This window comes from Macrotis lagotis, chromosome 3, assembly GCF_037893015.1.
Source record: "Macrotis lagotis isolate mMagLag1 chromosome 3, bilby.v1.9.chrom.fasta, whole genome shotgun sequence".
Taxonomy (NCBI): Eukaryota; Metazoa; Chordata; class Mammalia; order Peramelemorphia; family Peramelidae; genus Macrotis; species Macrotis lagotis.
In genome coordinates this window covers 288,157,560-288,171,960 of record NC_133660.1, presented here as the reverse complement: position 1 = coordinate 288,171,960, position 14,401 = coordinate 288,157,560, and the positions used below count along the sequence as shown (strand labels likewise).

Below are 14,401 nucleotides of genomic sequence, written 5' to 3'. Positions count from 1 at the left end.
TATATTATAAAGTGGCAGTCATCAAAACTTTCTGGTACTAGCTAAGAATTAGAAATAGAACAAAACTGATGTCAAGATTCAAATAATTATCAGAAGCTACCCCGGGGGGGGGGCGGAATCACAAAACTGATCAACACATTAAAAGGTCTTAAAATGTATGTAATGTAAAATACCCATGGAACTCCCATGTCTTCAGAGAAATGTTGGTGATAGAGGAAATGAACCTAGAATGGGAAAAGTCAAAACATCTGTAAAAAACACATCAAGTATGGGAATGTCATAGCTTAGATGTGGAACCATATTTTGCTATCATTGCTGGTATTTCCATTTAGACTATGCTCTGGCCTGCATGTTCTATTTACTGAACATGAAAAACATATATGAGTACTACCTACAGAAAGCTGTTGGATCACCCATCACAGCATCAAGAGCCCCAGTCTGGACTCAGGCTCTCCCATCCATCATAAAGGTAGAAAAAATGATGAAAATCCTACTACAACACCAAGTCCATGTGGAAATGGAAGAAGATGGCCTGCCCTTCCATGGCACTCATGCTGAAACGATCCAAAAGTTAATTGATTTTGCCATCACATAACACACACACACACACACACACACACACACACACACACACATACATTTTCTTTTTATAATCTCCATTACTTTTCCTAGCTCTCCATTTCCCCACCTCACACATACATATATATATATATATATATATATATATATATATATATATATATATATATATATATAGACAGACAGACAGACTGCATTCTTGTGCCAAGTCAATAGAACCAGACAATAGTAGCATGGGTAAGAATTCATCATCTGGTTGGTGGGTTCTTGTCATTTCTTCTCAAAGAAAATCAAAATGACATCAATATGTGAAACAAATGACAGTGTATCCGACTGTGGCTGATCAGACCAATATGAACTCTGAATGCTCTACTACAGGTCAGGCACAAACAGTCCAGGTGAACACCTGGGGTGCTTACTCTAAACATATGTATGTCAAGTTTCCTTTGAGCTGCTTCCTCATAGAGAGTGGCACCCTCACTAATGAGGACACGCTATGCTGGACAGGTTTCTGCCAGTGTCTCTCATGCTATATAATCAGTTCTAAAGTTACTCAGAGAGACCTTCAGGACTTCCCAATATCACTTCTTCTGACCTCCTTGTGAGTGCTTTCCCTGGGTGACTTATCCATAAAATAATCTTTTTAGTAAAACTATGTCTGGCATTCTAACAACATGCCCAGCCCATGGTAGCTGCATTGTAGTAGCAATGGAATACTACATAGTTTAGCTGGAGAAAGGTCCTCAGTGTCTTGTATCTTCTTCTGCCAGGTGATCTTCAGAATCTTCTTAAGACAATTTAAATGGAAGTGATTCAGTTCCTGGCATGGCACTGGTAGACTGTCCAGGTTTCACAGGCATATAGCAATGAGGTCAGCACAATGGCTCTGTAGACTTTCAATTTGGTAATCAGACTAATATCTCTTCTCTTCCACACATGTTTTGGAACCTCCCAAACACTGAGATAGCTCTGGCAATACATGTGTCAAATTTATAGTCAATGCGTACCTCCCAGGAAAGGACACTGCCAAAGTATCCATTCGCTGTAATTGATGGTCCCACATATGGATGATGTGGTGCTGGCTGATGGAGCACCTGGGTTTTCTTGGTGTTAATTATTGGTTAATTAACACAAGTAGCAGAGAATCAATCCACCTTTGCTGCATCTCCACTTCAGAGGCTGCATTGATGCACAATCATCTGCAAATAGAAGTTCATGCACCAACACTCCCTCTGCTTTGTTCTTGGTTTGTAGCCTTTTCAAGTTGAAGCATTTGCCATAAGTTCAGTAGCTGACCTTGAGGCCATGCTCAGCCTCAGAGAAGGCAATTGATAACATCACTGAAAACATCATGCTAAAGACTGTGGGAGCAAGGACACATCCTTGTTTCACTCCATTGGTAATTGGGAAATCTCGAGAGCATCATGCCATCTTGGAAGTGATATACAATGCTAGTGAACTACTCCAGGCAACCAAACTTTGACATAATTTCCCATAAACCCTTGTAAACCGACATTATCAAAGGCCTTGGTCAGATCTACAAATGTTGTATACAAACCTCTGTTCTATTCTTGGCATTTTTCCTGGAGTTGTTGGTCAGCAAACACTTTATTTACTGTTCTTCTACCCTTTCTGAAGCCACACTGGCTCTCAGGAAGATGACCAATTCCAGGTCAAGGACCAGCCTATTGAGGACTCTGGCAAGAATCTTATCAGAACTAATTTAAAGAGAAATGCCCCTGGGATTGTCACAGTACAATCTATTCCCTTTACCTTTCTAGAGATAGATGGTGGAGGCATCCTTGAATTCTTGGGGGGATAACCTCTTCACGCCATATAACCTAGGAAATGTCAGTGAGTTTTGGGATGAGCAATGGACCCCCCATCTTATAGATATCAACTGGAATAAAATCAGCACCAGGTGCTTTGACACTTGAAAGGAGTCTAAGGGCATTCAAAACCTCTTCTTCAGTTGGAACTTCAGCTAGGGACTGATTGACTTCAACTTGAGATAAGTGGTCCATGACTTCTGCCCTGATTCATGATGGCCTGTTAAGAACACTATGGAAGTGCTCAGCCCATCTTTCTAAGATCAAGTCCCTATCATTAATCAATGTGGATCCATCATCACTCAGTAGTTGAGATGCACCATATGTCTTTGTCCCATAAATAGCTTTCAGGGCATCATAAAGAATTTTGGCTTGTTACTGTCTGCATGAAATTGAATTTCATTTGCCTTCTTACTGAGAATATGAACAGGCAGTTTTCAGATGAAGAAATTGCAACTACTTATATTCATATAAAAATGCTCCAAATCTTTATTCATTAGAGAAATGCAATTCTAAACAACTCTGAGGTGTCACCTCATACCTATCAGCTTGGTTAAGATGACAAAAAGGGAAATGACCAATCTTGGAGAGGATGTGGAAAAACTGGGCACTTAATACCCTGTTTGTAGAGTGATAAACTGATCCAGCAATTCTGGAGAAGAGTTTAGAATTATATCCAAAGGGTAACGAAGCTATGCATATACTTTGATCGTCTAGTTCTGTATCTCAAAGAGGTCATAAGAAAGAGGAAAGGACCCACATGTACAAAATGATTTCTAGCAACTCTTTTTTGTAGTAGTCAAGAATTGGAAATTGATGGAATGCCCATCAATTAGGAAATGGCTGACCATGCTATGGTATATGAATGTTATGGAATATTATTATTCTATAAAGAATCATGACTTTAGAAAAGCATGGAAAGACTTGTATAAATTGATGTTGAGAGAAGTGCACAAAATCAGGACAATATTATATGCACTCACAGCAACATTGTGAGATGATCAACTATGATTGACTCAACTCCTCTTAGCAGCTCCAGGACAAATCCAGAGAGACCTGTTAAGAAAAATGCCATTCATTTCCAGAGGAAAAAGCAATGTTCATGTTACAAAAACTTCCTTTATGCTATTTTTTCTTTCTTTCTTAGGTTATTTTTCCCTTTTAATTCTAGTTCTTTATCAGTTTCACTAATGTAGAAATATGCTAAACCAGATTTTGCATGTACAACCTATATTGTTTGCTGTCATGGGAAGGGATTTGGGAAGGGAGAGTTGTGGGGAAATGTGGAGCTCAAAAGCTAGCAAAAGGATGAATGCTCTTTCTGCCATACTATTTTCCAGTCTTCCCAGCAGTTTCTGTCAAATAATAAGTTCTTCTTCTAGAAACTGGAGTCTTTGGATTGATCAAACAGTAGATGATTATTTATTAATGTGTCTTATCAACCTAACCTATTCTACTAAACTACTTTGTTTCTTAAGCAGTACCAAATAGGTTTCATACCTGACACGATAATATAGTTTTAAATCAGGTACGGCTAGGCTACCCTTCTTTCCATTCTTTTTGATTAATTGCCTTTATGGTTTGTTATTGCAGTTAAAAATTGTTATTAATTTTCTGGCTTGAAAAAGATTTTGATAGTTTGATTGGTTTGACAAGGAATAAGTAGATCATTTAGCTAAGATTTGCAGTTTGATTATATTTACATGGCCTCCCCATGATATTTTTTCAGTTGTTTAGATCTGACTTTATTTTTGAGAAAAATGTTTTATCAGAGTTCTTATATTGCACATGGTTCTCTTATATGAAATTGCTATTTCTACCTCTTGCCATTGGACTTTGTTGCTAATATCTAGGAATGCTGATGATTTATTTGGGTTTATTTTATATCCTGCAACTTTGCTACAGTTGGTTTTTTTTTAAAGTAGTTTTTCAGTTGATTTTCTAGGATTCTTTAAGTATACCATTATATCATCTGCAATGAAGGATATTTTTGAATCCACCTTATTTATTCTAATTCCTTCAATTTATTTTTCTTCTCTCAATGCTAAAGCTAAAATTTTTAGTAAAATATTGAACAATAGTGGACATAGCGGGTATCCTTGTTTCACCCCTGATCTTACTGGCAATTCTTCTAGCTTATTCCCATTACATACAGTGCTTGCTGATAGTTTTTGATAGACATTTTTTATGAGTTTAAGGAAAATTTCATTTATTCATATGTTCTCTAGTGCTTTTAATAGGAATTGGGGATGTGTTTTAGAAAAAGTTTTTTCAGCATCTATCCTTTCATTTAATTTTTTAAAATTTGTTTTCAACTCTATGTACAGATAATTTTCAACATTCATTTTTCTATAATATTTACAATTCCATATTTTTCTACCTCCCTCCCTCCCCTAAGAGTGACTATTGGTTATACATATTCAACTGTGTTAGATTTCCATATTAGAAATGTTCTGAAAGAAGAATCAGAAGAAAAGGGTACAAAATATCATGAGAAGGTAAAAAAAATGCATATATATATATATATATATTTTTTAAATGGAAAATATTATGCTCTGGTCTGCATTTAGACTCCATAGAGTTTTCTCTAGATGTGAGCAGTATTTTCCATAATGAGTTCTTTAGAATTGTCTTTGATTATTCTACTGCTTCAGGTTTGTAGAAGAGTTTCTCTGATTTACATTCACAGTTATGTTAACTAACTGTATTTCCCTTCATCCTACTTTGCTCCATTTATATTGTCTCACTCCTTTTACCCTATTACTCCATATATATTGCTTTTGATCACCAATTCCTTCATTATTTCCCCCCCCCCCTTCTGGTGTCCTATCTTTTCTTCCCCTTCCTGCTACTACTTTTCTCCTCCCTTCTAACAGCCTCTCTTTCCTTTATTTTTCCTTTTCCCTTCCTGCTTCCCTGTAAGTTAAGATAAATTTCTTTTTCTTTTTTTTAGGTTTTTGCAAGACAAATGGGATTAAGTGACTTGCCCAAGGCCACACAGCTAGGTCATTATTAAATGTCTGAGGCCACATTTGATTTCAGGTCCTCCTGACTCCAGGCCGGTGCTCTATCCACTGTGACACCTAGCTGCCCCCTAAGATAAATTTCTAAACCCTATTTTGAGGCTACTTTATTCCTTCTTTGAGCCAAATCTGTCCACTAAGATTCCATCGGTACTCACCCTTTCCTTTCTTTCCTTCTTTGTTCCTCCTCATGTGAGATGTTTCACTCTATTATAGCTCTCCCATTTCCTGACACAATTTTTTTACCTGCCTGTATTGTTTTCCTTTAATATCCTCATAAGCAGTCAAATCATCCCCACATGCCACATCCTTCTAACTCTCCTAATAGTAATACAGTTCTAAGGCATTGTTAGTGTTATCTTCTAATGTAAGGATATAAAGAGTTTAAATTTACTAACATTTTTTCTTTTCTCTCTTCTTTACTTTTTTATATATCTTACTTTTCTCTGTTCATCACATTTCTGTTCATCACATCACACAGAACATTGCAAGGCAATGGGGTTAAGTGGCTTGCCCAAGGCCACACAGCTAGGTCATTATTAAGTGTCTGATGCCTAATTTGAACTCAGGTACTCCTGACTCCAGGGCCTGTGCTCTATCCACTGGGCCATCTAGCCGCCCCCTAAGATAAATTTCTAAACCCTATTTTGAGGCTACTTTATTCCTTCCTTGAACCAAATCTGTCCACTAAGATTCCATCAGTAATTACCCTTTCCTTTCTTTCCTTCTTTGTTCCTCCTCATGTGAGATGTTTCACTCTCTTATAGCTCTCTCATTTCCTGACACAAATTTTTTACTTGACTGATTGCTTTTTTTTAATATCATCATAAGCAGTCAAATTATCCCCACATGCCAAATCCTTCTAACTCTCCTAATAGTAATACAGTTCTAAGGCATTGTTAGTATTATCTTTTCACATAAGGATATAAAGAGTTTAAACTTATTAACATTTTTTTCTTTTCTCTCTTCTTTACTTTTTCATATCTTTTACTTTTTTCTGTTCACCACAGATCTTTTTTTTTTTTTAATTTTTCAAGGCAATGGGGTTAAGTGGCTTGCACATGGCCACACAGCTAGGTCATTATTAAGTGCCTGAAGCCTGATTTGAACTCAGGTACTCCTGACTCCAGGGCCTGGGCTCTATCCACTGTGCCACCTAGCCACCCCCACCACAAGTCTTTTTATTAGGAAAGTTGGAAAGCCTCTTATTTCAACTTCTATTCATATTTTCCCCCCTAAAATATTATTCTTAATTTTGTTCAGTAGTTGATTCTTGGTAGCAATCCAAACTTATTTGACTTCTTGAATATTATATACCTGACCTTTCTATTTTCTAATGTTGATGCTGCTAGGTCCTATGCGATCCTGACTGTGGCTCCATAGTATTTGAATTGTTTCAAATGTTTGAAGCATAATCAGTATCCCTTGACATTTTCACTTCAGGGTCTCTTTCAGGAGGTGATCAGTGGATTCTTTCAGCTCTATATTATTCTCTCATTCTAAGATGTTAGAGGAGTTTTCCTTTTTTTAAATACAGCAATTTTATTATTTTAATCATACACATTTATTCAGTGATTTACTATGCTAGACACTGGTGCTACACAGGAAAAAAGAAATATTCCTGCCTTCAAAGAACTTCTATCTTTTTTTAAAAATTATTATCCCCATTTTATTTATTTATTCATCTATTTATCTATTTATTTATTTGTTTATTTATTTTTATTGATATTCTTTTCCCTAAAATATATGTTATGAAAGCTTTTTTAACATTGATCCATATGCTTTTATACATTTAATTCTAAAAATTTATTAAAAATAATTTTTAAAATTTTCTTCCACTACCCCCTCCCCTCAGTGGCAAACAATCAGGTTAATATAATATTGTACATACATATTTGTGTTAAGCATGTTTACAGATTTAGTCATCTTGGTATGAGGAATTAGGATTAAGGGAAAGAAATATATGAGATTTTTTTTAAGTGAATGTAGTTCCTCAGATTCTGAAGAATCTTTGTTTTGTTTTGTTTACCTTTTCTTCCTCTGGATGGGGATAGCATTGTCCATAGCTGGTCAAATAGGGTTGTCCTAGCTCTCTGAACTGCTGAGAGCAGTTGTATCCAGCAGGGTTGATCATGTCACAATGTTGTGAATGCGTACCTTGTTCTCTTAGTTCTGCTCCCTTCTCTCAGCATCAGATCCTATAAGTAATTCTATTCTTCTCTGACCATTTTTATGGATTCTTATGAAGCAATAATATTCTATCATATTCATGTACCATGCCTTGTTTAATCATTCCCCAATTGATGGGCATTCCCTCAATTCACAATTCTTTGCAACTACACGTGTGTTGACATGAATATTTTGAAACATGTGGAATTTTTCTCATTTTTTTATGATTTCTTCTGGATATAGGTATAGAATTGGAATTGCTGGGTCAAAGGGCATGATCAGTTTTAGTGCTCTTTAGGAACAGTTCCGTATTGTTCTCCAGAATGGTTAGATCCATTCACAACTCCAGCAGCAATGCATCAATGTCCCAATCCTCCCACAATCTCTCCAACATTGATGGTCTTCCCTTTTTGTCAGTCTGATAGGTGTGAGGTGATTCCTCCGAGTTGTTTTAATTTGGAGTTCTCTAATCAATAATAACTGGAAAGTTTCAAGCACAGATTAATACTTGTTTGATGGAGAAACTGGAGAAAGGTTTCTTGGTCAAGCACAGTTTCAGAATTTCCTTCAAAGTGTTGCATACCATAACAGGGATTGCTTTGTAACATAAACTCTTTTTTTTTAGGTTTTTGCAAGGCAAATAGGCTTAAGTGGCTTGCCCAAGGCCACACAGCTAGGTAATTATTAAGTGTCTGAGGCCGGATTTGAATCCAGGTACTCCTGACTCCAGGGCCAGTGCTTTATCCACTGTGCCACCTAACCACCCCCTGTAACATAAAACTCTTAATTAAATTAACAACATTTATTCATTCCCTGCTCTGTGTAAGCCATTGATATTAGCTTGATATACAAATGAAAAGGAAGATAAATTGCTCATGTGAAAGAACTTAAATCACATTCCAATCTCCTTTATTTTTCATTTAGATCAGTTATGGCCCATTTGATCTTCTCCTGACTGATAAATTCCAGTATCCATATGTCTATCAGATGAGCAGCAAGGAATCCATGCTTCACCTTGCATTCATCCAACTGATGCTACATTTTGGCTGGACTTGGGTGGGTCTGCTTCTTTCAGATAACACAAGAGGAGAAAATTTCTTCAGTGATTTGAAAGATGAGATGATCAGGAATGGTTTGTGTGTGGCATTTAAAGAAAGAATTCCCAAAAACTATAATCTTTTAATTGGTGAATATTATGAAGTCTCTTATAGGATCATGGCATCATCCTCAAATGTGATTTTTATCTATGGAGACACAGACTCTCTTCAAGATCTTTCATTTATATTGAATAATTTGGAAATGTATGGGAAGATGTTGGTCGCCACGTCTTCATGGGATTTTTCTGGTGGTTCTGAGTTTGAACTATTAAGACACCTACATGGTGCAATAATATTTTCTCAAACTCAGAGGGAGATTCCTGGTTTTACAGATTTTGTAAAAAGTCTGAATCAAAGTATGAATACTGAGGACATTTTCCTAAGGACTTTCTGGGAAGTTTTCTCAGCCTGCAAGTATTCAGAAAAAAGGCATGCAGAAATCTTACATTCTTTATGCCCAGAAAGACAGTTCATGACCCAAATACCTACATTAAATTTTTACACGCGCATAATAGAATTGTGTTTTAATGTTTACAATGCAGTACATTTTGTGGCACATGCCCTCCAGCAAATGCTCCAGTCTGAGGCAAAAGAGACATCAGAATATGGAAGAAACTCAGATCTTTCTTGGAAGGTAACATTTCTCTTCCACTCTTGAGCTTAGTAGAAGCTACTCACACCACTCAATTAAGTTTTCTGTTTTATAGATGATGTAACAATGACCTGATTCTTCAATATTGGCGTCTTATTTCCTGATTTTCCTGATTTTTTCTATTTTTGATTACATTGGATTCTATGTGAAAACAATTAAATTGCCCAAGACAAATATATTTCAATTGTGACATAGCATCCTTGATTAAATGGTTGATGTTTTTCTCTTATGCATGTCTCTGGGAATGGGTCTGCATAGCAGGAGGCTCATTAAAGTTGTTCCAATTTAGAATCTTTGCAGTGCCTTGGGTTATGACATTGCAAATGCCAAAATACTTTCTGGGATTTCTGATTGATAAATTTTATTTTAATTTCTGTCGTGATCTTTAACTGAGCTGAACAATTGATATTTGTACACATTACTCTAGCTAAAATGATGCACTATTTTTTAAAGGAGAGGAACCAATTCTTGTTGCTGTAATGGAAATTATGTATAACTGGGAACAAGGTAGTGATGATAGGCTAACAGAGTACATGATATAAGAGACAATATCTAGGTGAAAAATTACCAGTAGTTTAGATTTGGAAAGAACATATTTCAAACACATCAAGGAGAAAATTTCTGATGTCTAAAGTTCTGTCAGATCAGTGATCCCAGGATAGGCAACAAGGGGAAAAAGACAGAAAAAGCAAACTTGTTTGTATAGGCCAATGTTGAAGCAACAAAAATTCTGAAGTATACATCATATGTTCAGGAGAAAGAAAAATAGGCATGCAACAGATTGCCAAGACAAAAAAAATGAAATAAGCCATTAAGTATACTTACCAGAGAACCAAAGAACAGAATTAGCTGACTCAGGTGAGAAAATGAGATTAATAGAAACAGTTTGATAAGAATAAATGAAGAACAGAGGAGAACACAGTTCTGGGTGGAAAGAAAAGTGGTAATTTATAGTAAAACTATCTGCTCAGTTTATATTTCCTTGTTTTATCTTCTAGTCAGAATGCATTTGCAAAAGAATATAAAGAAAAAATAAAAATAAATAGCAAACTCAAAAAGCAGATGAGGAATTGTTTGGTCTGGCTCTGAACTGGAAAATGAAATCCCCATGACCAAATTTTCCAGCTAGCAAAATGAACTATTAAGTGTTCTGGTAGAAGACAGCCAGAGCAGTTCAAGGATTAATGTAGACCAAGACCAAGAAACAGACCGTCTGAGTTCAGTTCTTGAGGGCATTTGAGTCTGTCCTCAAAAATAATAGGGAGAAATCCCTGCCATTTGTAAAGGGACTATTATCTTCTTTTCATATTTTGTTTTGGTTTTGTTATTTCTTTTTAAAAAAACTAGACAATTCTGATGATTGCTTTATTGCTGAATCTAGAGTCACGAATCCCTAATCTAGCCTCAGCCACCTCATAGCTGTGTGATCTTGGACATGTCACTTAAGTTCTGTTTTTCTCAGAATACTGCATTAAAATATGGTGAATATATATCTTAGGCTGCTTGCTTCGAAGAGAAAAGAAATTTATATTTGTAAATTATCTAGTACAGAGTCTGGTACATAATAAGAACTGTAGAAATATTTATTTTACTAAAAAAGATAATTGTTCTTTTCATAGTTGCCATTTATAAAATGATCATCAATGATCCAATGTCATTTATTTGTATTATACATAGAATATGAACGCAGGTAAAATGCATATGACAATAATAATGATGATGATATGGATATCATTTCTTCTTTTCTCTTTCTATACTACTGCTGCTGCTGCTGCCGCTGCTGCTGCTGCTGCTATCATTACTACTATCACTATTACTAATAATGTTTCTACTATTATTACTGCTAGTGCTGTCACAAAGGCAACTAAGTACTACTATGATGACAATTAATATTAAAACATTAAACTATTAAATGTTAAAAACATGTTTACTCATGGTAAAATTATAAAATAGATTTTCTTTTTTGCAAGAAATCAGGGTTCATTTATTATTTTATTGATTGATTAGGAAAAAAGACTGCCCACACACTAAGTGATTGCCAGAAAGTTATTAATCAATAAAAACTTAGGGGTGTATTTTTGTTATTAAAACGTCACTGTGTCTTTGCTAGTGAATGTTGGAGAGAGCTGTTAGCTTGTGCAGGGTGAGCTCTTTGGCACTGTACTTCATTCCCATTGATATGAGACAGACCTTCAAAATTGTTCTGGAATGGAAAAATATTCCATTCCCCTTTTGTTTTGTTGGTTCTGCAATTCAAGAATTGCTTTTGAGATATTAATGGAATGCTGTTTGGAGAAAATATTGATATAGCATACATAATGCATCAACATTTTTTGGTCATTTTGGTTCTGCTCTTAATTCTATTTCTTTTTTTTTAAGGTTTTTTTTTGCAAGGCAAACGGGGTTAAGTGGCTTGCCCAAGGCCACACAGCTAGGTCATTATTAAGTGTCTGAGATCGGATTTGAACCCAGGTCCTCCTGACTTCAAGGCTGGTGCTTTATCCACTACGCCACCTAGCTGCCCCTAATTCTATTTCTTAAGATGATTTTCCTTCATCACACTTTGTGCCTCTTTTACTAAGGTCACTTTCTTGTATCACGCTCATTTCTTTTTTCACTACCCTTCCTATCTCATTAAGTTACCTTATTTTTTCCAGAATTCTAGATGATGTTGTATCTACCTCAAATTTTCATTTGGACCTTTGCTGCTTGTTGTTTTTATACTGTTTTGCAGTTTGTGTCTTCCTATTATCTGTCACCAAAGGAGCCTTTTGTAATCAGCTTATGTTTTGGTTCTCTGATTTTCCTGGACTATTTTGTAATTTTGAATTTTAGCCTAAATTTGACCTTGTAGTCTTGGGATGGGATGCAACTTTGCACTATTTCAAATAATTCTGGGGTTTCCATGTCAGAGGTGTTTCTAAGGTTTTTGTTCTCAAGAGAGAAGGGCTGTGATAGCGCTTTATGTCTGGGATTTGCTCTTGACCCAGGAAGAACCACTGTTTTTCTGTAACTGGAAACAGAAGCAGAGTCCTCTGCCTCTGAACCGTGCTCTGAATCCCTGCTTGTTTGTGGTCTCAAAGACACGTCCTCCCCATTACTCTGGAGCATCTTGGGGCTGAGTTCCTGAAGCTAGTGCATCTACAGCACCTTTATTTTTGCCATGTCCACTTTCCTTGCTTCTACAAAATGACTCTTCATGAATTTTCATTGACTATGTTGTTCCAGAATTTATTTTGGTGCATGTTTGCTGAAGAATAGTGACAGAATTCAGCTCTATTGCTGCCTCTGCTCTGTAATTCTTGCTCGAGCAAATTTGAATGATCTAACTTCATAGACTTTCTTTTACTGAGTCAGTATTCTTAATAATTTTCTGTGTACAGCAGAACCCATGTTTTCATTAGCATAGACTTTTTTGTGATATATATATAGTAAATATACTCAGTCACAGTTCCTTCTTTTCTCTTCAGGGTTCTTTCTTCTCTTCTTATACTTTACTGTTAGTTGTATTGATCGATTCTTTGTTTTGGAGTTATTTTTTCTCTTGTACCTTAAATAGAATATAATAATTTATTCCCCTACAAATGGTGTTGATTCTTTCATTATCCACTTTCTGGACATTTACTAAGGATACTTTGTCTTAGTGGTGCCTAAATTTTTCATAATCTTTGCTCCATTTTCTTAGATTTCTGGCACTCTCAAAGATTATGAATACTTATAGATACCACAAGTGTGCATAAAAATGTTCATATATATATATATATATGTATATATATATGCTGTTGCTATATGTGCAATTTAGAAAGCTAAGATCATCTAATTATTCCTTTATTATATTTTATTTACTTTCTTATATACTGAACTGGATAAGAAAACTTGTATTATAGATTGACTTTCTTCTTCATTTTATATTACAATGCCAAACTTGCTTATATTATTCTAATTCTCTTTTGATTTCCTACTTTGGTTTTGTTAACACCTATGAAGAATATGACTTTTTTGGTATTATTTATAGAAAACATTGGCGATCTTCATACAATTGATAAACTTTAGCCTCTTTACTATCACTTGCTGAAACAAAGAATTGAATTACTATGATACTGAGCAGGTTGACTTGGATTCCAGTAGATATCATGCAGTCATTTTTGAGATGATACCCTGTAGTTTTTCTCATTCTTTTATTTACTCCAAGGACTACTGCATTTCATCTAAGAAGTTTTATCTCACTGTGGTTGATGTGATTATTTCTTGAATTAAGCTTTGGTTATATATAGGACATTGTAGTCAAAGCTATAGTTGCTTTTTCCCCATGTGGCAATGCATGGTTGCAAGATGTTGACTATAAGGAAAGCTGCAGGAACAATGTGTTTGAATTACGATGCTGGAGATGACTTGAGTCTCTTGTCGAGCAAGGAAATCAAATCAGTGCAGATTAAATTAATACCGATTCTTCCTGGGAGGTCACATCTTTAAACTGAAACTTAAATACTTTGGTCACATAATAAGAAAATCAGAAAGGATCTTGATGTTGGAAAAGATTGAAGGTAAAAGAAAAAGGGAATGACAGAGGATGAGAAAGATAAATAGTGTAATAAAAACATGAATATTAAGTTGGGCAAACATTAAAACATACTGGACGGAGGGCTTTGAGGTCATGAAAATTTGTACAGGATTTAGCAACTGAACAACAACATGTATTATTAATTCTGGTCTATTAAATTCTTTCTTTCCCCTGGAAATACTGAAACCTTACCACAACATTTCTCAGTGAGAACTATGTAGACTTCATTTCTTTTTTTTATCCTTCTCCATTTCTATCTCCATTTTCATTCTCTCTGGGAAAATTTCTTCAATATATTCCATTCAATTATGCAATCAAGATCCTGTATATGCAAAAGAATTTTCTAGTTTTTAATGGAAGTATCTGTTTTTCAAGTCTTCCTCAAATTCTTTGGCTTCATTTTTTACATTTTATCATTATATGTTTTTTTCAAACTTCTCCCACTGGAAGCAACTCCTTCCTATTTATTTTTACATCACCGATTTTCCAAT

General features: G+C 35.4%; 1 protein-coding gene across 1 annotated transcript in view; it reads left to right on the top strand.

Moving 5' to 3' along the window:
• LOC141516647 (vomeronasal type-2 receptor 26-like) overlaps positions 1–14,401 on the top strand; it is a 34,549-nt gene that overhangs the window by 13,122 nt on the left and 7,026 nt on the right. The window contains exon 3 of the mRNA XM_074227650.1: positions 8,525–9,331. Within this exon, the coding sequence (XP_074083751.1) occupies positions 8,525–9,331 (807 nt within the window). The remainder of the gene's footprint in view (positions 1–8,524; positions 9,332–14,401) is intronic.